Genomic DNA, 24,146 nt, shown 5'->3' with positions numbered 1-24,146 from the left:
ACATTGATGATTCTTCAGAAAACTTCCAGGCATAATTAACACTGCATTAAAATAACATAGGGAAAGGTGGTCAACTGATTTTTAGATGTTTGTGTACATTTTAATTGATCAAAGCAGCAGTTACTAATCAATATTCATCAAATGAGTGTTATAACTGCGCATATATATGCAGTTGAGTGCACTTTCAGCTTTTTAAACAGTCAGTATGGGTGTCTGGATTGCTTTGGTGAAGCGATGCGTTACGTTCCCAGTAAAGTATGTCAGATTGCAGTAGTCTGTTGCATCCTTGACAACCTTGCACTCAGAACCAGCCTGCAAGTTGGGAAATTACAAAGTGCAAATTTCATTTAGAACAGAAGCATTTCTGTGCTATTATCTGTTTTATTTCAGCATGTTTATGCTATTATCTAATTTGCAGAATTCCTTTAATCGGGTGCTAAAACAATGCAAACACCACATACAAACAAACAGACCTATCTATGGGCACAGTTCATTCTTAGTCGTTCCCTCCTCAGCTTTCAGAACTCATGCAAAACATACGATAATAGCCCAGTGTTCTTTGCAACATATTTTCCTGTGCATTCCTGTTTGACATGTTATAACTCGCAAGTTTGTCTGCGAGTGTGCCTGTTCTACCCGCCTGGGCCTTTTGAATGGCAGTGAGGAATGTGGCACGCCTTTATTGTGTCTGGCTGCAGACAGACAGCACTCTGTTGAGACATCGCTATGCTTGCTCTTGCCCTCTTTCACTTATGATGTAGTCATAGCCTAAAGCCAAGGTACAATAAAAACCCTTGTAGGTGAATGTTCACTTCTTATTTAGACATGAATTGATGGTTCGTTTTAGAACTCTCTGAATTATTCTATATGGACCGTACCATTGGAATTCTGCATTTTACCAGACTATCACACGCAAGATTTGTTTTGTTTCTTTTAATTAAAACATGATTATATACATAGTGGGAAATTTACTGGATGGAAATAGCAAACTAAAGTTAGCCACTGTTTGATGAGCGATTGAGAATTAGTTAACATGAGGTTGTCAACATAAAGTTCTTTTTTTAAAAGATCTTTTGAAAGTTTTATAAAAAGCAACATGCTAAAGTCAGACTTCAGTGGAATCAATTATGAGTCAACTCTACCGTGCACTTCACATGAGGAACTATTTGTGTTGCTTTGTGTGGCATGTGTGCCTAAAAAGAGTTCTGAATCATCACTTGTAGGGTTTCATGTCAGTTAGGATGCTGCCTTAGAAGATAGCTGCCTATATAGGCAGTAGACAGCAAATCATCACACTAGATTTTGGAGCAAAGTCTGTATCCATATCAGTCAATGTTCTGTCTGTCACACGTCATTAGAAAGATGGAATGGCAGGTCCAATGTCTGGACATAACATCATTTTTTCTGTCGCTATGGTAACACAGAGACTCAGGCAGGGCTTGAGGGAAAGCGATTGGCTTTTGTGGCTCTGATGTACACTTGCAGGTAGATAATCATTCCTCTACCCAGAGCGCCCTGAAATCAGTTGCACCACTCCATCGTAGATGACAGGTCAAAAATCTCTTGATGCATGTCTTGTTATCGGTAGGATTTAGCTCAGTTTATTGCAGACCCAGTTTGCTATCATTGTGTATTTTTGGGCTGTGTGATTAGAATTTTTTTGCAGTAGGATAATTGTTTGTACACATACAAAAAAAAAAAAGAAGCTGATTTTAGTTATATTTTAACCATATAACTAAACTAAGGTTTACAGTATGATAGGTGTTTAGTTATGTTCTAACAGTATTATATATATATATTTTTTTTTATGTTTGTTGTTGATTTTAGTTATGTTATAACCATATTATAATACTACCTTATATTTTATATATTTTTAAGTATTTGTTGTTGATTTTAATTATGTTGTAACCATATCATATTATTATCTTAAGTGTTCATGTATATTTTTATTATTTTTGTAAATAGTTTTATTTTATGTATTGTTGTTGTTGTTGTTGTTGTTGTGGATTTGTATTGTAACCATATTTCAACAGAATTTACATTGAAATATCTGTTTTCTGTAGGGCAACTGCATGCCAGGCTGTATTTTAGACTAATCTGACCGTCCATTGCATTCATTCACTCAACAGACACATCTGTGATTTGGTTACAATGCTCAACCAAATGCAAAATATTGTTGCAAATAAAATATTTCAGTGCAACATGAGTAGACCTAAATGAAATTATGTAATCGTCACTTCAGCCACAATAGTTTTTATTTTCAGTCCTGTCGCATTATTTCAAGAGCTTGTCATCAGAACAGTGACCTGAGTGAGATAACAATTCAATCTTAAACGCAGCATGCCACAGTGACAGTTAACTAATAAGCAGTTTGCCCCACCTTTCAAATTGGCTCACAGTATAAGAGTTATTGATATTTCTCAACACATACATATTTACATCTGCCTCTCTACAGCACCTCATGTACTGTATGTACAAAAGCTTCCTGTTTAAATAAATTTATTTCTGTAGTTTAGTTAGGAGGGGGGAATTCTCTGTTATGTACTGTACTACAGTGTTTGTTGATGCTGGTAGTTTTAATTGCGTTGCCTAAAAACCCCAGAGGCAATAATTAGTTGCAGGCGGCTTTACATTACAACTTTGCTGAAGCTCCAATTCATTATTCAAGAGCTTCATAAGCTTCATATCTGCTCTGCAGAGATTTGAAATGCTGATGGAAAAGCTGATGAGTTGTGTGGAAAAAAGCAGCATTGATGTGGATAGATTATTGTTGTTATAGAGCAGTGTTAAAAGCACAGTTCTTATTTTCTGCAACAATGATGTTACTGCTACTGCAATAAATATCACGTCCATGTTCTTTTATGTCCCTTTTAGTGGCGTCTTTGAGCAGTTACAGGTGATGTGAGTGTGCTAGTTTAACTGTACTGTGTGTGTTTGTAGGGCTCTCTGTGTCGGTATCTGAGTCTGCACACGATGGACTGGGTGAGCTGCTGTCGTCTGGCACATTCACTCACGAGAGGAGTGGCCTACCTGCACACTGAGCTCTTGAGAGGAGGTGAGGGTCACCTCTACATCTGTGCACACATCCTTCACTCTAGCGCTTTCTTCATTTTTCACCTCCTTGAGGAATATTTGGCTGCCCACTCGAAGTAATGAAGCCTTGTTGCTCTAAACCAATGAGACCAAATGTAGGGTGCAACTGGATTTTATCTATTGGGAAAATCTAAATGATAAAAGCGTCCGCTAAGTGAATAAATGTAAACATTTTTAACTTTCTATTTATCAAGAATCCTAAAAAAATGGTTTCCACAAAAATATTAATCAGCACAACTGTTTTGAATAATAATATTGCAAATCAGCATATTATAATGATTTCTGAATGATCATGTGACATTGAAGACTGGAGTAATGATGATGAAAATTTAGCTTTGCATCACAGTAATAAATTACATTTTAAAGTGTATTAAAATAGAAAACAGTTATTTTAAATAGCACATATAATATTACAATTGTATTGTATTTTTGATAAAATAAACGCGCATAAGAGACTTCCTTCAAAAACAAAAGATCTTGCCCCAAACTTTTGAACGGAATTGTATTTTACTCAAGATATCAATCTATGAATAATGCAGTTGAGTTTGTTTCTGCTAGTGGTGGCTGATTCACCACAGTTGAATAGGCGTATAAATTATTAAAGTCTCATGGGAGAAATAAATCCTAACACAACCATTTTAAGTTTCGTACCAGCTTGCAGTAGGAACATATGAACATGAGTCATCTGACCACTAGGAGACTTTAAATATGATCATAGTTTCATCGCTATTCAGAATTCCTTTAAAAGCCGTTTGATGTCTGACTTCAAATATTCAAATAAGATGCAAGTACTTATCTTTCCATTTCAGTGTCAACAGACTTTGCTTTGAGTTTGATTGGCATATAATTTAGCAGAAGTCTGGTGGGAGATATAAATCATAACAGACCCTGGAGGCGCAGATGTGTTCATAAGATATGACAAGCATTTTAATAAAGCCATGTAGAAGGAAAATAGAGGCTGAATGCAGTCTTGGGCAAGGTGAATGTTCTGGTTTTCTTTATGTGCTGCTTTTGAGTTTCTTCGTCTTGTTTCTTTAATGAATGGTTCTTGAGTGCTGAAGACACGACTCTCTCTGTGCCTTCAGCTGCCTTGTGCCTCCATAGCTCAGCAAGAATGTGTGCCTAACCACATGAGTTAAAAAAAGCTGCGTGAAGCCACCCAAAGACCATCGGCGGAGCCAGTTGACTGCTCTGCTGTGTCACATAGAAGCTGCCTTCTCTAATCTGCACATCTGGGTCAGACAGAATGTTTTCTGTAAGATGAATGAGAAACTATTCATTTTTTACAATGCGTCTTTGAACGGTGGCTTGCAGTTAAGAATGCTTTGTGCAAAGATGCTGGAGCTTCATAGCTGGAAATCATGTAAAAGCGTCTTACATTTAAAAAAAAATTATATTATGATAGACAGTTTCAAATATGCCTGTTATCCGAGACATTTTCCTTGGAAACAGGTTTTTAATTCGGCATGAAAACAAAATTATGTGGTGGGGGTTTTTTTGTCTAATTGAGTCTTTTGCTCTCCCGTTGGTCCGTAAAGGGCCAGCGTGTGGTGCAAAAGAGATAACACTCGGCTCATTTGTGCGTCGCGCTCCTCATGTTTCTCTGGGTGCTGCTGGAGCGTCGCCAGAGATCTGCAGACAATCAAGTTCATTTCCCACTCAGCTGTCTCTGGCCCTGCCCTCATTACGAACTGATCTCAGAACAGCCGTCCACCAGCTTCCTGCGCTGATCTCCGTACAGCCGTGGTTCATATCACTCTGCCGCTGCCCTCATTACTGGCTGAACTTTAGAGCCAGACAGGCAGCACTGAGAGGATGGGGGAAGGACTGGGAGAAGAGGGCATTCATCCTGAAACTATTACTCACTTCATGTGCTTCTCTCAGCGCCCTCTGCTGGCTGTGTTGTGCAAGTGGTTAGTAAAGACTCCCTAAAAACAAAATAGATGTTTGAGGAGTTTTTTCACTTTGTAATTTTTATTGTTTGTAAGTTATCAATAAAAACTTAATTGATGTTTATTATTTTATTGTTTTAAAAATATATTTAAGTCGGTAATATTGTGAAATATTATTACAATTTAAAAGAACTGTTTTCTATTTGAGTATATATTTCAAAATGTCATTTATTCCTGTGATGATAAAGCTGAATTTTCAGCATCATTACTCCAGTCTTCAGTGTCACATGATCTTTCAGAAATTTAATATCCTGATTTGGTGCATTTATTATTATCAATGCTGAAAACAGTTGCACTGTTTAATATTTTTGTGGAAACTGTGATGCATTTTTTCAGGATTCTTTGATGAACAAAAGTATTTATAATGTTTTTTTTTTTTTTTTTTTTATAAAAAGTCCAATACTTAGCCTACACACTAGTCATGAAGATGTGACATCTGTTGGGGTCAGATGATTGTTTTACTTTCATATATTTAGAGGTGATGATTCTATGAAAAGCAACTGTGTGAAACCACTATTACTGAAAACTGTTTTAACATGAACTTTCCTTCACAGATTTGTATAAACCTGCCGTTTCACATCGGGATCTAAACAGCCGTAATGTTCTGGTGAAGAACGATGGCACGTGTGTGATCAGCGACTTTGGCCTGTCCATGAAACTGACGGGAAATCGCCTTGTACGGCCTGGTGAAGAGGAAAATGCCGCCATCAGTGAGGTCAGCCCATAAGAGCTTGCTTGACTGGAAAATTATAACAACCTGAAGCTGCTGAAATGATTTTGTTAGGGCACATCACCCAGTTATGGTCATGCTGGTAGTTGGAGGTGTCCAGAACTGCAGATCCAGACTCACTATAAGAGCACGTTTCCCCTCACACCTGTACTGCTCTCTGCTTTCTAGGTGGGCACAATCCGCTACATGGCGCCGGAAGTGCTGGAGGGAGCGGTGAACCTCAGGGACTGCGAGTCCGCTCTGAAACAGGTGGACATGTATGCCATTGGCCTCATCTACTGGGAGACCTTCATGAGATGCACTGACCTTTTTCCAGGTGAGGACCACGGCTCTGCACAGACAACAGCAAGGATGTAGATACACTGCTGGCTAAGCAGAACTGGCTTTAGCATGTAACGTCAGCTAGTTTCAGTGGAGTTAAAATTGGCTTAATGTACACTGCAAAATCAGTGTCTTAATCACTATTGCTTTGTAAATATGAAGGTCTGAAAAAGATAGTAAGGCATTTTTAATGTCTTTTTAATATTTTATTTAAAAATAATATGATATTTAAAAATGATAATGTTCTTGTTTTAATCATACAGTGTATATATATATATATATATTATATATAAAATTATATACGATAAATAAATAAACATATAAATATAAATATATATATAAAATAACAATTTTAAAATATTTTAAAATGCAATTTATTCATGTGATGGCAAAGCTGAATTTTATATAATCCTGCAGAAATCATTCTAATATGATGATTTTGTGTTCAAGAAGCATTTCTTATTATCATTCAAATTTTTAGCTAGAGAAAGTACATTTTATTTATTTGTATTAGTTTTATAAATGACAGCTTCAAGTTTCCATGGTACAAGCAGTAAAATCCATGGCTAGGTTTGCATTAAACGGTATTAATGCATGACAAAGAGGTGAAAACCACCCAACACGAAGTGCCTCCAGCCTATTATTATTACATGAAAGGTGAAATATATATACCTTTTATAGCACAAAATGATTGCACTCCCCACACAGAAACTTATGGATTATGCATACTAGTGGGAACATTGCTCACAGCAGGAAGTCCGACATTTGAAGTCTTGATATTTTTCATTGAAAGAAATATATATTTCTTTTACAAAAGAAGTGCTTTGATGATGGTAGCAGAGATTCTTTGGGGTTTGAGATGAATTTAGAGATGAAACTTCTGTGTGTAACAGCTTTCTTAAATCCTCTCAGAGAAGTTGTTTCTTAGTTCATCCCTGTCAAAAAATATTGGCCATAGTAATAGACATGGACATCTTATTGAGCATCTTGGCTCATCCCTAGCCTTAACCATTAGACACCACACCCTTATTATTGGCCATAGTAATAGACATGGACATCTTATTGAGCATCTTGGCTCATCCCTAGCCTTAACCTCATTAGACATCTTATGTTTTCATACAACAGTATTGGCACCATTATGTTCATACAACCACCACCACTGGGTTGCAACAAAGACTCTGTTGTATCCTGCTCATTATGTTCATGAAATATGAGTGTGCCTCATCTCATTTTTTAGTAAATTCTAGTGAGTGCAAGTGTATGGAGGACTCCACTGACTGACTTTCTTTTGTTTTTTCTTGAGGGGAGGCTGTGCCAGATTACCAGATGGCCTTCCAGGCCGAGGCAGGGAACCACCCATCCTTTGAGGACATGCAGGTTCTGGTGTCCAGAGAGAAACAGAGACCCAAGTTCCCAGAAGCCTGGAAGGAGAACAGCCTGGTGACTGACTAATACATTCTCATTGTGTTCTTGTCACAGGAAGTGGTCAGATTATTGCTGCAAGATCAGCTGAAGCTCTTTCCCAGCTCTATATTTACTTCAGTTAATACAGTTCCTTTTGTTGCTTTGTTAACCAAATCATATACAAGTGGAACAACATGGAAGACTTCTTATATTCAATGCATTTTTCTTTTTTTTATTTGTAAACCATGTGATGATTGTTTTTTTAAATGATTTATTAGTCTCATTTGGTAAAGCTGGTCAACCAACGAAGTTTATTGGTTAGGCTACTTAACCATCCTGTTAGAGACACCACCACATCAGCACAATACTGTATATGCTGATCTTTTCAGTACAGTGTGTTTACAACATAATCTCAAGTGATTCAGACATGATAAATTCAAACATGATGAGCACATAACAATCTAATGGCAGCCACCCACAGGCATAATGGCAGCAATTTTATCATCTGTCTGTTTTTGACACATTCACTCTCTTCTCTCCCAGGCCGTGCGCTCTCTCAAGGAGACTATGGAGGATTGCTGGGATCAGGATGCAGAGGCTCGCCTGACAGCGCAGTGTGCAGAAGAGCGTATGGCAGAACTGCTGCTGATCTGGGAAAGAAACAAACCCGTCAGCCCCACTATCAATCCCATGAGCACAGCGCTGCAGAACGAGAGGTCTGACTCCTGACCGTCTTGTAAATAAATCAGGGGGCCGTGTGCTTATTACACACGTAATTGTTCTTGACTGGGCTTATTGTAATTAGATTTTATTGCCATGCTCTCGACCTTTCCTAAATAATGCTAAGGAGCTGTAAGCCATTTATCATTGAACATTTGTCTGATGTCTTACATATTTCACTGAATTAGGTATACTGAAACATAATGCATTACTCCCAGCAGAATCTTTAAGCTAATAAATGTAATGTATAAAAAAATAAGATATGTAGCTAGGTATAATAAGTGGAATAATTTACTGTCAGCCAGTAATTTTTACAAAATGATATAATAAATAACAATATACAAAATATTACAAAATAAGGGTAATTTATTCTTTAGGGTATATGTAAGGTATAAAAATAATTCTTAAAAATATAATATAACATTATAATAATGTTACTATATAAATGAATGTATACTTATTTAATTTGTTAATAGCCATGTAATAAGTGGGATAATATACATATAACAACATAAACGCTCTCAGGGTCATTCTTGATTGGCTCCTGATCACCCTGTCAGGGTTTATTTTGCGATGACCTGCCCATTATCCTGTATTTACAGCACCTTTAATTAAATGGACCATCTGTTCTCTGTTTTGACCCCTGTTCTCTCTCTCTGTTCTTGTAGGAATCTTACCCACAGCCGCAGGGCTCCCAAGATGGGCCCTTATCCAGATTACTCTTCATCCTCTTACATTGAGGATCATGAGGGCATGGTGAAGAACCTCCCAGGTGACGTCTCCACATCTGGCACATCCTCTGTGGGTGGCCTGGGTGTGAGCGGGATCAGTGGTGGCGTGGCAGTGACGGGAGAGAAGAACAGAAACTCTATCAACTACGAGAGACAGCAGGCTCAGGCCCAAGCTCGGCTGCCCAGTCCAGAGACCAGCGGCACGAGTCTGTCTGCCACCACCACTACGACGGGCCTCACGCCCAGCACCATCATGACCACCATCTCTGAATCAGGCCACTCGGAGGAGGCCGGAGCCGGAGGAAGTGTACCAGTGTGCCTTCAGCTCACAGAAGAGGACCTGGAGACCACCAAACTGGACCCCAAGGAGGTGGACAAGAACCTGAAAGAAAGCTCTGATGAGAACCTGATGGAGCATTCGCAGAAGCAGTTCAGCGCTCCTGACCCGCTCAGCTCGGGCAGCTCCAGCCTCTTGTTCCCGCTGATCAAACTCGCCGCAGAAGTGACTGGTGGATCAGGAACTGGAAGCCAGGTCGATTTTGGGGTGGGCAGCAGTGGAATGGGCGACACTCCTACAGCCATGTTCCCTCTTCCCAAACAGCAGAATCTCCCCAAGCGGCCCACCAGCTTGCCCCTCAACACCAAAAACTCTGGCAGGGAGTCCTCATCATCACGGTTGAAGTTTGGCAAGCACAAGTCCAACCTGAAGCAGGTGGAGACGGGCGTAGCCAAGATGAACACTGTAGTGACAGTTGAACCACACTTGGTCACCGTCACTAACAACGGAACCAATGTCCGTAGCGGCGTTGGAGTGGTCGTTGTTAATGGATACGTTGGGGGCAGTGGGGCCGGCTCCTCTGATGCATTTGGGAACACGAACCCAGTCGGGCCACAGGGTGACGGCGGTGCCCCTCTGCTCCAGAGCCAGCTAAGTGGAGAAGACAGCCGTCTCAACATCAACTCCAGTCCCGACGAACACGAGCCTCTGTTGAGGAGAGAGCAGCCGGCGGCGCGCGATCATTCCGGCCGCACCAACTCCAATAACAACAACAGCAACATCCACACAACCGCCTCTGCCACGATTCATACCTTAGTTCCCGTAGACGCCCAGATGACATTAACCCACTCTCCAGGGACACCAGACAGAAGGGATGATGCCGTTCCTCTGAGACAGCATAAGCCCAGCAGACCTGAGCGGCCAAACTCACTGGACCTATCAGCAACTTCCCAGGATTCTTCTCTTCTGGGTAAGACCTGTTTTAGTTTGGACCTCAAGTCACTAGGTTTTGGAATGCCTGAAATGCCTCCTGCCTAGACAGCATTTGAAGGTATCATAGGTGCTCTCCAACACAAATGCTGTTCCAAAATAGTGCTAGCAACAACAATTTCTTTTTCTGAAAGAGATTGCTTTTGTTCAGCAAGGATGCATTAAATTGATCAAAAGTCTTACTGATCCCAAACTTACAATGTGGTCATGTAATCCCATTGTTCATGTAAATTAAAGCAGAACATGTTAATTTGAATGATCAGTGATATTGTGCAAGTTTACGTTTTTATTTGCTGAATTATTGACATTCTTTGAGCATTGATGAAATGTTATTTTAAGGAAAGCTGTATCACTGATCAACAGCGTCCCCAGGAGCAGGGTGGAGGAGCCGGTGTGCGTGTCAGCCTGGCTGCAAACAATAATCACCCAAAAGAGGACGCCAGTCTGAGTTTTCCCATCTGAGCTCACTGTATCCTGCTTTGCCCAGATAAATCAAGAGCTAAACGTTTCGTAGAAAAAAGGATGAGTGGCTAGTCATACTTTCTCTCCCGCTCTCCTGCTATTTGTGGAGTGTTTAGATGTTGAGAAGGAAGGAAATTCCACTGGATTGATAAGAAACCAGAAAACATTCGGCCTCAGTTGGCAGCGGCGATAAAGAGTGATGCTAACAGACAGATGTGAGCGTGACGACGCGTCCGTCGCTGTTAACTGAAACCACTGGAGTAGACGCTAAACAGGAAGATGAAAAAACAGGAGTCACGCTGCCCACGTGTTTACATTCCGCATGCGGACTCGAGCGGAGACATGAACCGCCCGAACCCGATGATTTAGACTCGAGCGCACACTGAGAGAGAGTTAGTGTGGGAAAGGTCAACCACAAATTTGAGTGTGCTGAAATACTACTCTCTAGCGCTTCACTGGGTGGGATGTTTGGAGCAGCTCTGCTAGTATTCCCAACAGACATATTGCAACACACACACAACTGTTTTTCATTGTCACATCAAGGATGTTTGTTAAAATGTGACCTCCTTTTCTGTTTTAGATGAGGTCGTGTCACAAGAGGGAAAAGCCAGATCGGCCGAGAAGATTAAGAAGCGTGTGAAGACACCTTATTCTTTAAAAAGATGGCGTCCTTCTACATGGGTCGTCTCTACAGAAACGCTGGACGGAGAGGTGAATAACAATGGCCACGGCCAGAAGATGGGGACGGCAGACACTGGAGGTAGTCACCCGAGTTCTGGCCAATCAAAATCCAGCATCGCTGTGTTCCTGGTCAGCGGTGGAACTGCGACCGCCACTCTAACCTCCGACCCGCCAGATATGACCTGCCTGTGAACTCGCATCTGCGCTTTTCCTCTGAGGACGAGCCCAGATCAGACTTTGAACACAGGAGGGGTTTGTCTATGCTGATCCAGCTGATGACCGAAAAAGAGAGTTTTTGGAAAGCAGACTCTTGAAGGGACGTAATTTGGCAAGCACTTAACTTTGTCGAACTTATCCAACTTGTTTTGAAGAAATCGCTTTAAACCGAACCCAGCTATGCAGCAACACTGGCATAAAATGCTTCCATTTGTTTTTGTCGTTTCTTTATCAATCAAGTATGATTCTTGTATGGTTGTTCTTTCATTTTTTGTTGCACTTTTTTTTGTAAGTAATCTTAATCACAGATCCTCCGACCATGTTAAAGACTGGTCTTAAAACTGAAAGACGTAAACGACAATGTGTTGATTTAACAATCATAGTAGATTGGGCGAAATTTAAATCATTTCCATCTAAAAAAGGCATCCAAGCAGTGGTCTTTAAGACAGGATTGGCTGCATCTCTAAAACTTCATATGTTTTATATTTGTTGTACGTATCTGTGTACTCAGATTTTTTTGTATCATATTTTGAAATGTGCAATAGACTTTAGCTTTGAGGTGCTCCATAAGACAATTTAATTTTGCTCTGTGTTTTTTGCCGCTTCTGTTTGATTTGCGTCTTTAGTTTAATATCTTGAAGCGCTGCACTTAGCAGTGGCAATCCTGTGTCCATTCGGCCATCCCGACTGCATTTGAGAAACATCGTACAAATGACAATCCTACACCTTTTCACCATCACTCTTGAAAAGGGAAGTAAACTGAAAATCTTGGGGTGTTCGTTTTAATTACTGGAAGTTCACAACAGACAACAAGCTTCAACGAGGACAGTAGGTTTTTTTGTTACACTGCAAGTCAGTCATCAACTTGGACTGTTTGCTGGAAATCATGCTCTCTGAAGACACTGAATAATCAAGTCCCTCTCTGCACATGCTCAGTGCAGTTTTACCTCTGTGAGAGTGTTTGTAAATGTGTATGTATGGGTCTGTTTCTGCTTTACAGAGCTCCTCGGATCACAGATGAAAAGGCATCAGTCAAACGAGACTCTCACTTCCCATCTCTGCCAGGACAATGGGTGTTTGCTCTGTGTGCTTCAGAAAGCGAACACACACGTACATACGACCTGAACAAAATATATACAGTATGTACAGACTGAAGCTACTTTAGTTCGGTTTTAGCCTATGTTAAAGATAAGCTGACATGATTAGTGTACATTAAGAAATCATGATTTTATCCATTTAAGCTGTTTCTGAAGTGTTTTTTTTTTCTTTATTTTTTTTTTTAAAGGTTTAATTTATGTAGTATCCAGGGCCATCTTCATTCTCTGGGTTTATTATTCTTATGAAATCGAATCGGTAAGTTGTGTATAATCATGTAAAATGATCTTATTTCAATGATACTTTCAATCAAATACATTAGAAATGCATGTTGTTTCACCCTTCTTTTGCAAGTCAATCATAAACAGTCGAGGAGAGATTGAGCCTTTTTTTGGTGCCACTAGAAATACAGTCGTAAAAGTACCGCATCCTCATTTTGAAACCATGAGAGCAGATGAAGTTTTTAACAGCCATAACGTGGGCCTTTTATTTTATCCTACAACTGCTGTCTTTTGTAGAAGGCAATGGACATGAGCCATTCAAATAATTACCGTACATAGTAATTAGGAAAATTCCCTCATATAGCAAGGCCCTGCTTCTCTAGAAATACTAGGAAAAACAAAGAAAGCACATGTTTGATCAAAGAGCACTTACCGTGCTGTATGCATTTTCCATAATGAGTGTGGATTAACCATGATTTGGCACAAGCCAGTATTATCTTTGGACTTTGTCCAGTGCAGAGCGGGGAACTTTCAAAAAGTCATCTGATATGTCCCTTCCATTGGCTTTTTCTTTCGGAAAACAAGAAAATACAGTGCAGTTTAGTTCCCATGCCCTCTTTTCTGAACCAATCAGTGCTTCAGTCTGACTTTTGTATATGTTTGTAATACAGGCTAACCTGTATGGTGTAAGTATACAGTACATTTGTATGCACATTTACAGACTCTTCATCTGTTGCTTTGGGACCAAGAACAATGCTAAATCACTGTGAGATTTATCTGAAGATAAACACAGTAACGTCAGACTGTTTTCAGCTAGATACGTCAGTGTGAATGTTGGAGACATATAAGCCTGATATAAGACAAAACAAACCTCCAGTGCTAATTTGAAGAAAATGATCAAACGTTTCTGATTTAGACCAAAGCGTTGAAGCTGAAACGAGTCATTTGAAGTGTAGTTTGTCCATCTGCTACATGTTGATAATGCAAGATGTTTACACCAGAGCCTTTGTCTAGTTTTACAGCACATTGTTGAATACCAAATCATTTACAGATACTACATGCCTTGTTTATTACTGAAGCAGGCCTTGAGAAGTAAGACTTTTTTTTTTTATTTAGTGTTGTTGCAGTGTTTTTTTTAATAAAAAGTTTTGTTCTTTTGTTTTTAATGTGTGTGTTTTTGTGTATTGTGTATAGTGTGGATATTTTTACACTCGCAAAACCAAACATGAAAATGGCTGAAAACAATGTGTCCCCTAAAACACAAACTTTGAGTATCAGCTGTATTTTGGGGTGCAAATGAGCGAACGAATGAAGGGTTGTGTTGAGCTGCTTTTTCTTTGTACTTTTGAGTTCACACTGAAGCTGAAGTCTTCATTTGGCCCCTGCATAGATGGATGTTTAAAAGAAAAAAAAAAGCCACTGACGTTTTCTATTACAGCTTGTAAAGTAAGCACTTTGAGAAAAAAGAACAAATGATAACTCATGCTTTTAGTCTATTCAGAAAGTGTTTTAAAATGCCATTTAGAAAATAAAGCTTGCTGTACAACCCTGCATTACTCGGTTGATTAAAGATTATATTAATGAAAACCTGTGTATGGTGTTTACTTGTGACTTGTTTCCTCTTAACCAGTAGAAAACGTACAATTTTTAGGGTCGTTTATAAACTTCTTGCACTGAAGTTTAATTGTATTAAGCGGCCACATGAGGGTGGTAAAGGCAACCACAATATCATGACCAAAAGCATGTGGCCCCAAACCACAGTTTCCATTCAGGTAACAGTGCAAATCATTCACATAATAGTTTAACTTTGCCGTGTGCACGCATGCATTTTTCTTCTGTATTCAGTCTGATGTCTAAACACATTACATGATATTAGTGAGCATATAAGATTTACTTCTCTTATAGAAACGAAGTGTAGCCTAAAAAAAAAAAAGGAGAGAGAAAAGTTAAGAATAAATGCATATTTATTATACTTTTTACACATGTAGCCTAAAAAAAAAAAGGAGAGAGAAAAGTTAAGAATAAATGCATATTTATTATACTTTTTACACAAATGTGACCATTTACGTAATTCGTCAAAAAAAAATTTTTTTATGTTTTTAGTGATATGAAATGTTTTAGTTTTTTTGTTATGTGATGTTTTGATTGTTTTGTTTCATTAATAGTTTGTTATTATGTTTATATTGCATCAACTCTTTTTAGACCCTGAAAACTTAACATATAATAGTCACACGTAAGATGAAGAAATCCTGTACAATTCCTGAATATATCATAATCATCATCTTCTTTGCGAAGCTGTTCTTCATAATAAAACTGCTTGTATTATAAATCAAAGAATCCACTTCCTGGCCAATCAGAAGTTGAGAGGGGTGAGCGAACAGCCAATCAGAGCGGGAGAGGCAGAGCTCTGGCTCGAGTTCGCTGTGCGTGGCTCTGACCTCTCTCAGTTTACTTGAGCTCGCGAGACGGCTCGGCTGCAGCAGCCCGAGAGCAGAAAACAGACTTTACATGGAGTGACATGGGCACCAAAGAGCATTAACCACCTCAGACTGCCTTAAACGTACGTTCTGAGAGTTTATGTTGAGTTTTGTGTCTTTTCCCGGCGAACATAATGTCTCAAAGAGTTCGCAAAAACGGATCTCCGACGTCTAACTGCAGCGGAGCGAGCGCAGGAAGCCCGAGCGGATCCCCGGGGATCAGCGCCGCTGGAGTGAGTTTACTGGGTCGCCTGCTGCCCATGAAAGCCACGGTTCCCTTCCAGCTGAAAACGCAGACACAGCACCCTCTACAGGCACGGACAGTCCTCTCCACCGGTAACGGTAAATGCCACAGCAGCGGAACCCGCAGCCGGAGCCCCACGCGATCCCTTTCCTCCTCTTCTGCAGCCACGTCCACTTCCTCTGCGACGTGCTCACAGTTCATCACAGCCACAGCTGTTTGCTGCGCTCCCTCCTCATCTTCTTCTTCATCCAGAACTAGCCCCATTATCGCTGGCCACGCGTCAAACCCCAGAGCGCCCCACGCGCAGGTACCTGTGCCATCCCCGTCATCACCCTACACAGGTGTGCACCTGAGCCCCCAGTGCTGCTCCCCCTCTCAGCAGATCAGCTGCAGCTCGGACACTTCAGCCCTTACCTCTCATCTGTCAGCCTCTCCGTCTTCACCCTCGTCGCTGTGGTCTTGCGGGCACAGGGCCAGACCCCTCCAGACCCCCGAACATGACAGACTGTCTCCAGAGAGGCTCAGTCCCAGCTCACCTGTCTGCACAGGTAAATCTACAGTCTAAAGCAGTTGATTTTATAGGAGGCCAGACCTGATGGGCCTGATGTGTTTGTTTGACATCACTGTAGTAACGTGTAAACACACATACAGTCCATGTGGTTTGTGGGTGTTACATCCGCTTTCTGGAGACTTTCTGCAATTGTAGAATGGTTGACTAGGTTAATAACCTAACAATGTGACTGTCATATTGTGTAATTTAAGATGCAATAGATGCTCACGAGGCTCATTGCATTACAACTAATTGCATTAAAATGTTTCATGTCATATGATTTAAAACAGTGACCTGTTTCACTAGAATCCCCTTCCCATATAGGCTGTTTAATTCAGTTACATTATTTTAATACATAAAAAAATCAATAATTTTAATTTATTCTTCATAATTCCTTATATATATTACATATATAACATTTTTAAACACACATATAAATATATAATATATATATATATATATGATATATTATATCCTATATATTAATTTAAATTCAAAATAAATTATTACAGAAACTCATTCAATATAATTTAAACTATGTATTACAGAAACTCTAAAATCTAAAAATGTTATTAAATCTAAAAAAAATAAATAAATATAGAATTTTTTTATTAATTATTCCTCTATAATTTTATTAAAAGAATCTGTATTTTAATAAACAAAAATTTAATAAAAAAATTATTTATTCATCGTATATACCACAACTGTACATACAAATTTTGTCTATTTCATATATACTGTAATGTGTGTGTGTGTGTGTGTGTGTGTGTGTGTGTGTGTGTGTGGTTTATTCACATGTCTTATTTTTAATTATCTGTGGGTTGTTGTTGTTGTCTCTGTGTACTGGAAGCTTCTGTCACTAGAACAAATTCTTTGTTTTTGCGAACATACTTGGCAATAAAGCTCTTTCTGATTCTGATTCTAAGGCCCCCTTTGAAGTTTTCTAAGGCCCCCTAGTTGGCCCTGGCCCCTGTTTGAGAACCCCTAAATTAGAATACATATTGGTTGCTGGGAGCACATGTTAAATTGTGAACATAACACTTTATATTAACTTTAAGAGGCCATTAACAAACATTATGGGCACATGTATAGTCTAATAAGTTAAGTTAAGAGCTAAATAAGTGTCTTATGAGCTAAAGGTTCATTTTATTGACAAATATAAAGCCGGTTAATGAAGGCAGAGCAGCCAGTACGTGTCCAGCATACATAGAAACTTCACAAAGCATCCCAGGATGCACCTCATGAAGCTGGTAAAATCCAGGTAAATGGTGGCTTCATTAAATAAGCTAAAATGCAAAATAGTTTTGGTTTTATTTAATTCTCATGTATTTGTCTTTCTATATTTCACAGTTTTTATGACTACAGTACTAGTATTCAAAACTGTGGAAGAAGTAATAATGGATGGGTGTCTGCAAATGTTTGACTATATGCAGCCTATACTTGAAGCTTCACAATGTATTTGAATTCTCACTGATGTACTGTATAAGTAACTAGTGATATGTTAAGCATTATATCCGGTAACAGGAATCTTTGGTATTTGCTGCAGAGAATAATGTCTCATTCATAAAATAGCTTGTGGGGAGCCGTGCTGAGAGAGGTGCCACTTCAGAGGCTTTTCTCTGTTGCTGACTGGTAAGAATGCAGATGTTTGGTGGCCAGTTGCTGGTTTGGCCCTTTGACTCTCAGAGGTTTATTTTGTGATCAGTTTGCCAGCAAGTGTTGCACTGCGTTTCGATTACTGTAACTGTTTGAACTGGCATTGAGACTGGTACCACATGTTTTCAGAAAATGCAATTTCCGCACAAAGGAGGTTTAAGGGAACACATTTACACATTCTCTCCACTTTTTACTTGCATAGATTTCGTCAGTCAGGCCCAGAATCTGCTTCATTTTTTAGGCCGTGCTCAGAAATGGCGTCTGATTTTTTTTGACGCCAGCCCTATATATTGTAAAGTAATTGCTGGTTGAAATGGAAGCAGCCACTGATCATGAGGTTATCTGCCCCAAAAAAGACACAAAGTGGGAAAGGTAGTGGTTGTTTGGTTGGGAGTGTCATCCTTTGTGTTTTGGCCGAGACCCAGCACTCGTTAGTTTTAGTAAATTACCCATGATTCTCTTGGAACCTCCTCAAACAGACTCTGTGCTCATGTGTATGTCTTAGTTATGTTTCTGTGCTAGTCCAATAATGACACGATCAGTCTGAAGTGGAAAATTGATCTTGGGTCCACATTTCACTCCGGGTCAGAGGCTGCATTTATACTTGCATCAACATATGATCAGAGTGATCCGATCAAGCAGCGCGGATCGTCAGTCTGACTTTTCTATCTGGATAACCATCGGATCTGTCTTTACCACACAATATTTTTCAATTCAGTTCAATTCAAGTTTATTTGTATAGTGCTTTTTACGATATAAATCGTTGCAAAGCAACTTTACAGAAAATGAAGTTTCTACAATATTTAGTAGTAGCTTATCAGTGGTGACTGTCAGTTTATGTACATATGGCAGAAATGTACGGAAAATCAATTAAAGATGTAATCAAACAGACGATGAACACTATTAACAGCAATTATTATATGATGCAATCAAACGTATAGCAAAATTTGGTAGTTCTGTATGTTGTTTCAGTGTTGGCATCATCTGAGGTCCTCATAGGGGTTGGCATCATCTCTTCTCAGGTGTTCTGGATCCAGACTGAAGCTTGTGTAAATCCTAGTTTCCATGGGATGTCAGTCAAAACAGAGAATCAAATGGAGACATAATTAGCGTAGCTGCTGTTCCAACCAAGTAAAATTAATTAGTTTAACCCAAGCTAAAGAACAATAATGCGCATTTGATCAGATACAACTGCAGTCCAAAATTATGAGATGCATTATTTGAATGCTTGGCCAAAGAGGAGTGTTTTTAATCTAGATTTAAACAGCGAAAGTGTGTCTGAACCCTGAACGTTATCAGGGAGGCTATTCCAGAGTTTGGGAGTCAAATGCGAAAAAGCTCTACCTCCTTTAGTGGACTTTGCTATCCTAAGTACTACCAAAAGTCCAGCGTTTTGTGACCTTAGGGAGCGTGATGGGTTGTAGTGTGGTAGAAGGCTAGTTAGGTACGCAGGAGCTAAAGCATTAAGGGCCTTATAAGTAATAATATTTTGTAACTGATACGGAACTTAGTAACTAGCCAGTGCAAAGACTGTAGTTTTGTGGTAATATGATCATATTTTCTTGACCTGGTAAGGACTCTAGCCTCTGCATTTTGGAAGATGCAGGATAATCACCTAGAAGTGCATTACAATAGTCCAGTCTAGAGGTCAGGAATGCATGAACTAGCTTTTCTGCATCAGGTAACATGTTTCGTAGCTTGGCAGTGTTTCTAAATGGAAGAATGCTCTTTTTGTAACATGGGAAATATGGTTTTCAAAAGACAAGTTGCTGTTTAATATAACACCCAGATTTTTGACTGTAGAGGAAGTAACAGTTCATCCGTCTAGTTGCAAATTGTAATCTATGAGATTCTGTGTACTGTTTTTTTGGTCCAATAAGTAATATCTCTGTCTTATCCCAATTTAATGGGACAAAAATAATTTGTCACCCAATCTTTTGTTTTTAACACACTCTGTTAGCTTAGATAATTTAGAAGTTTCATCTGGTCTTGTTGAGATATATAGTTGAGTATTATCAGCATAACAGTGGAAACTAATCCCGTATTTTCTAATAATATTACCAAGGGGCAACATGTATATTGAAAAAAGCAGAGGACCTAGGACAGATCCTTGTGGCACTCCGTATTTTACTGGTGATAAATGAGATTATTCCCCTTTTTAAATAAACAAAGTGGTAGCGATCGGACAGGTAGGATCTGAACCATCTTAAAGGTTTTGCTTGGATGCCTGTATAGTTTTGTAATTGGTCTATGAGTATGTCGTGATCTATGGTGTCGAACGCAGCACTAAGATCAAGTAAAACTAGCAATGAGATGGAGCCTTGGTCTGACGCAAGAAGGAAGTCATTTGTAATTTTAACAAGTGCAGTTTCTATGCTATGATGGGGCCTGAAACCTGACTGAAATTCTTCATAGAGATCTTTTTGTTTTTTTTTTTGAGTGATTTGTAATTTTTGAGAGTGCAGTTCTTTTTCTAAAATTTTAGACATAGACGGAAGGTTTGAAATGGGTCTGTAATTTGCCAGTTCACTAAGATAGTTGTGGTTTCTTAATTAGAGACTTAATAACCACCAGCTTGAATGGTTTGGGGACGTGACCTAAAGATAACGACGAGTTAATAATAATATTGAGAAGTGGTTCTTCAGCTACAGGTAACAACTCTTTCAGTAATTTAGTGGGTACAGGATCTAATAAACATGTTGTTAGTTTAGATACAGTGATAAGTTTATTTAACTCTTCCTGTCCTATAGTCATAAAGCACTGCAGTTTATCTTATCTTTGGGTGAAACTGAGGTACTAGACACCTGTAGAATCTACATTTGTTATTGTATTTCTCATGTTATCTATTTTATCAGTGAAGAACTTCATAAACTCATTACTATTTAACTGTGAGGGAATATTTGGATCAGGTGGCATCTGGTTATTTGTTTATCTAGCCACTGTGCTAAATAAAAACCTTGGATTGTTTTCGTTGTTTTCTATGAGTTTGTGGATATGCTCGGCCCTGGCAGTTTTTAGAGCCTGTCTATAGCTGGACATATTGTTTTTCCATGCAATTCTAAAGACTTCCAAGTTAGTTTTTTCTCCATTTGTGCTCAAGACTACGAGTTTCTTTCTTGAGAGAGTGGGTATTACTGTTGTACCATGGCACAGTATGTTTTTCTCTAACCTTTTTCAATTTGATGGGGGCAACAGCTTCTAATATATTAGAGAAGATAGTGCCCATGTTGCCAGTCCTTTCGTCTAGTTCATGTGTATTTATGGGTACACAGAGCAGTTGAGATAAATCAGGCAGGTTATTTGTTAATCTGTCATTGGTGGCTGGAACAATAGTTCTGCCCGGACGATAACACAGAGACAAATAGTTAATATCAGTGATACGCAGAATGCATGATACAAGGAAGTGGTCAGTAACATCATCACTTTGAGGTTCGATATCTATATCCGTAAGATCGATTCCATGTGATATAATTAAATCTAGCATATGATTAAAACGATGAGTGGGCCCGGTGACATTTTGCTTGACTCCAAAAAAGTTTATTAGGTCAGTAAACGCAAATCCTAGAGAATGGCCTGGTGCAAAGTCATCCTGAAGTGGTGGGTTTTCTTTTGACAAGCATTTTCAGTTGCGGGACATTTTACAAATCAAAGATAAGTGAAGGAGTCTCACTGGCACTCCACATGGGTGTTCTCCATCTTTTTTTCTGACAGTTCGCAAGAGAGGGGCTGCGTTTTGCATGATGTTGACCTGCGAATGCAGACACGATGGCTGGATTGCGTTTACATTACACTGAGATCCACTGAGATCACAATGCGTCTTCGACTACCTCTGGACCAGGACACGCTGATCGGATAACATTCCGATCAGAAGTGCGTTTACACTTGTCTTTTTAATGTGTATGTGGACGACATCCGGATACAGGTCGCATGTTAATTCCAAGTATAAAAGCAGCCAGAGACTCATATGCCTGTTGGAATGCCCTTGTGATTACTGTTTTTAGTCTCCTGAGCCATGCCTCCCCTTTTCACTGTGTCCTACTGAAAACACTCCACTCTGGTATGTCCAGTAATTTTCCAGATCACCAGACTTGCCTAAGATCCCATGAACATCGAAACACATAAAAGGGAAAAAAAAGAGATGGAGGAAATTGGGAAAAAATAATCAGAGATATCTTGTCTAGCCATGTGCAAAACTATATATTTTCACAACTCACTGTGCTAGTAACTAGTCAAGTTTGATTAACAACTTGTCAAATTAATCAGACTTAGATAAACTTCTGGTTCACCTGACCTGACCTGATCAGATGCATTTTAGGGAATGTTCACTTTGGACAAGGTATATTAAAATTCTGGCTGATACCAGTAATACGATAATGATTTTCATGTAATGGCAAAAAAAGATAAATAGCTGATATTAAAATTCTATATAATTTTGTCTAAATAAATCAAAAGTAAAACAAAAATCAGTTGTTTAGATGCTGTATGTGATTTTAGGCATTACAACATTATAATGTACAGTATGAAAAATGGACATTCATGAAATTTGCCAAATAATACATTGAGCAGTGTTAATAAATTCTTATTGGTAAGTAATGTTTTTAAAGAGTAACTTTACCCAAAAATGAAAAATCTGTCATAATTTACTCACCTTCATGTTGTTTCAAACACATGAGAAAAATTAAGACTTTTGTTCATTTTTGAAACACAAATTAAAATATTTTTATTTAAACCTGAGAGATTTCTGTCCCTCCATTGAAACTTGGATGCTTCAGAAAGTTTTTATAGACATTGTAAAAGACCTTGGCACACTGAACACGACTCTTAAGAAGACTTGGATTACACAACTTAACTCATATAGATTTCTTTTATGTTTTTATGAACTTTTTGAAGTGTCAGTTTTTTTTTTTTTTTGTCGAATGGACTTTCAATGGAGGGACATAAATCTCTTAGGTGTATTAAAATATCTTCATTTGTGTTTTGAAGAAAAAGAAAGTCTTATGGTTTTGGAATGATATGAGGGTGAGTAAACGACGACAGATTTTTTATTTTTGGTTGGACTTATCCTTTTGATGCAATGCAATGATGGAAAATATAATATAAATATAAGGGTAATGAAAATGCACATTTAAATGTAGTGTTTTATAAGTGGAATTACAACATCTTATGATTATTATGACACAAACCTGACGTGTCATTTATAAAAGCACAATGCTCATGAATAAAAAAAAACCCAATGTGAGTTATGATGCAATAGCAAAAGTCAACCGTCTGCATGTGTATGAATGTGTTAGAGGACCTTCTCAAAGAGAGGTTTGTCTTACAACTATTGTTGAATTCTCTAACAAACTAGTCAGTGCCCTTTTTACAGTGTCCAGGTGTTTTTATTTATTTTATTTTATTTTTATGTGTTCCTCATCATTTCAGTTCATTGTTCTCAAGATTTAACAACACCATTGCTCACAAGCAGTGCATCTTTGCAGCAAAGTTGACATATGCCGATGTGTTTCTCATAGCTTTGCTTGCGCTTGTGAAGATCTCCATGAGGATGTTGTTCTTTTGCTCTTGGCAGGGGGCCTTTTCAGGCAGGGATTGTACAGGCAGGCTGGGACGAGACCAGGCTGATCTCTTTGTCCTCACAAAAAAACAATATTAGGAGTCAGGTCACTATTACACCCTTTTACTTCGGCTGCAGGCCTCTCCTGCTTGGGTTTGTCCATTTAGAGCTACAGTGAGTATTTTGAAGATCGATATCCCTTCACTGGCCTATACAGGCTTTAATATGAAATGTGAGATTACATGGGGCTGCACTGTTTTTAGCATTAAACAACCATTTTCTAGCATAAAAACGGTTATAGTTGAGTTTTAATCGTTGCTAGCTGGTTGCGAGGGTGTTTTTGGTTGGATGGTTAAATCAAATGCAAGTCTTCTGTGCAGTTTTTATATGATCTAGAAGCTTTGTTAGTTAATTAATTGGAAGATGAAGTGTTCGAGGTCAAGGGTGCTTTGGATCATAATCCTGCGGGTTGAGATGATTCTGGTTATCTGTATCTGTACTGACTGAACTGTAGGCGTATTCATGGTACTGTTGATGAATTGCTGTGACGTTATTTTTGTTTCGGTCTAGTCAAATTCAATCGTTCTAGGAGACAAAAGTCAAGAGCACAGACTTCCCAAGGATGCGGCTCATGGGCCACAGTGTGCATTATCAGCATGTGTGCCGGATCTGCTGAGTGAGATGCAGGATAGACACAACACAAGAACCTGCTGTGCATAGACAGGGACGATAAGAGAATTCATTGCCCATTAGTGCATCACTGCATCTCTCA

General features: G+C 38.9%; 2 protein-coding genes across 4 annotated transcripts in view; both read left to right on the top strand.

The window, feature by feature from the left end:
* Positions 1-13,061, top strand: part of LOC109066102 (bone morphogenetic protein receptor type-2-like) — a 63,653-nt gene extending 50,592 nt beyond the window's left edge. For 2 of the 3 annotated variants that reach the window (XM_042763441.1, XM_042763440.1), the window contains exons 7-13: positions 2,941-3,055; positions 5,600-5,760; positions 5,944-6,091; positions 7,400-7,536; positions 8,044-8,216; positions 8,889-10,198; positions 11,261-13,061. In XM_042763441.1, coding sequence (XP_042619375.1) covers positions 2,941-3,055; positions 5,600-5,760; positions 5,944-6,091; positions 7,400-7,536; positions 8,044-8,216; positions 8,889-10,198; positions 11,261-11,553 — 2,337 coding nt within the window. In that variant the 3' untranslated portion in view covers positions 11,554-13,061. The other variant, XM_042763442.1, reaches the window with a different exon arrangement.
* A 2,072-nt stretch (positions 13,062-15,133) lies between these two features.
* LOC109065553 (protein FAM117B) overlaps positions 15,134-24,146 on the top strand; it is a 40,994-nt gene continuing 31,981 nt past the window's right edge. The window contains exon 1 of the mRNA XM_019082514.2: positions 15,134-16,162. Coding sequence (XP_018938059.2) covers positions 15,505-16,162 — 658 coding nt within the window. The 5' untranslated portion in view covers positions 15,134-15,504. The remainder of the gene's footprint in view (positions 16,163-24,146) is intronic.

Source organism: Cyprinus carpio, chromosome A9 (genome assembly GCF_018340385.1).
Source record: "Cyprinus carpio isolate SPL01 chromosome A9, ASM1834038v1, whole genome shotgun sequence".
Classification (NCBI taxonomy): Eukaryota; Metazoa; Chordata; class Actinopteri; order Cypriniformes; family Cyprinidae; genus Cyprinus; species Cyprinus carpio.
The sequence above is the reverse complement of the archived record's forward strand: the minus strand, read 5'-3'. Positions and strand labels throughout refer to the sequence as shown.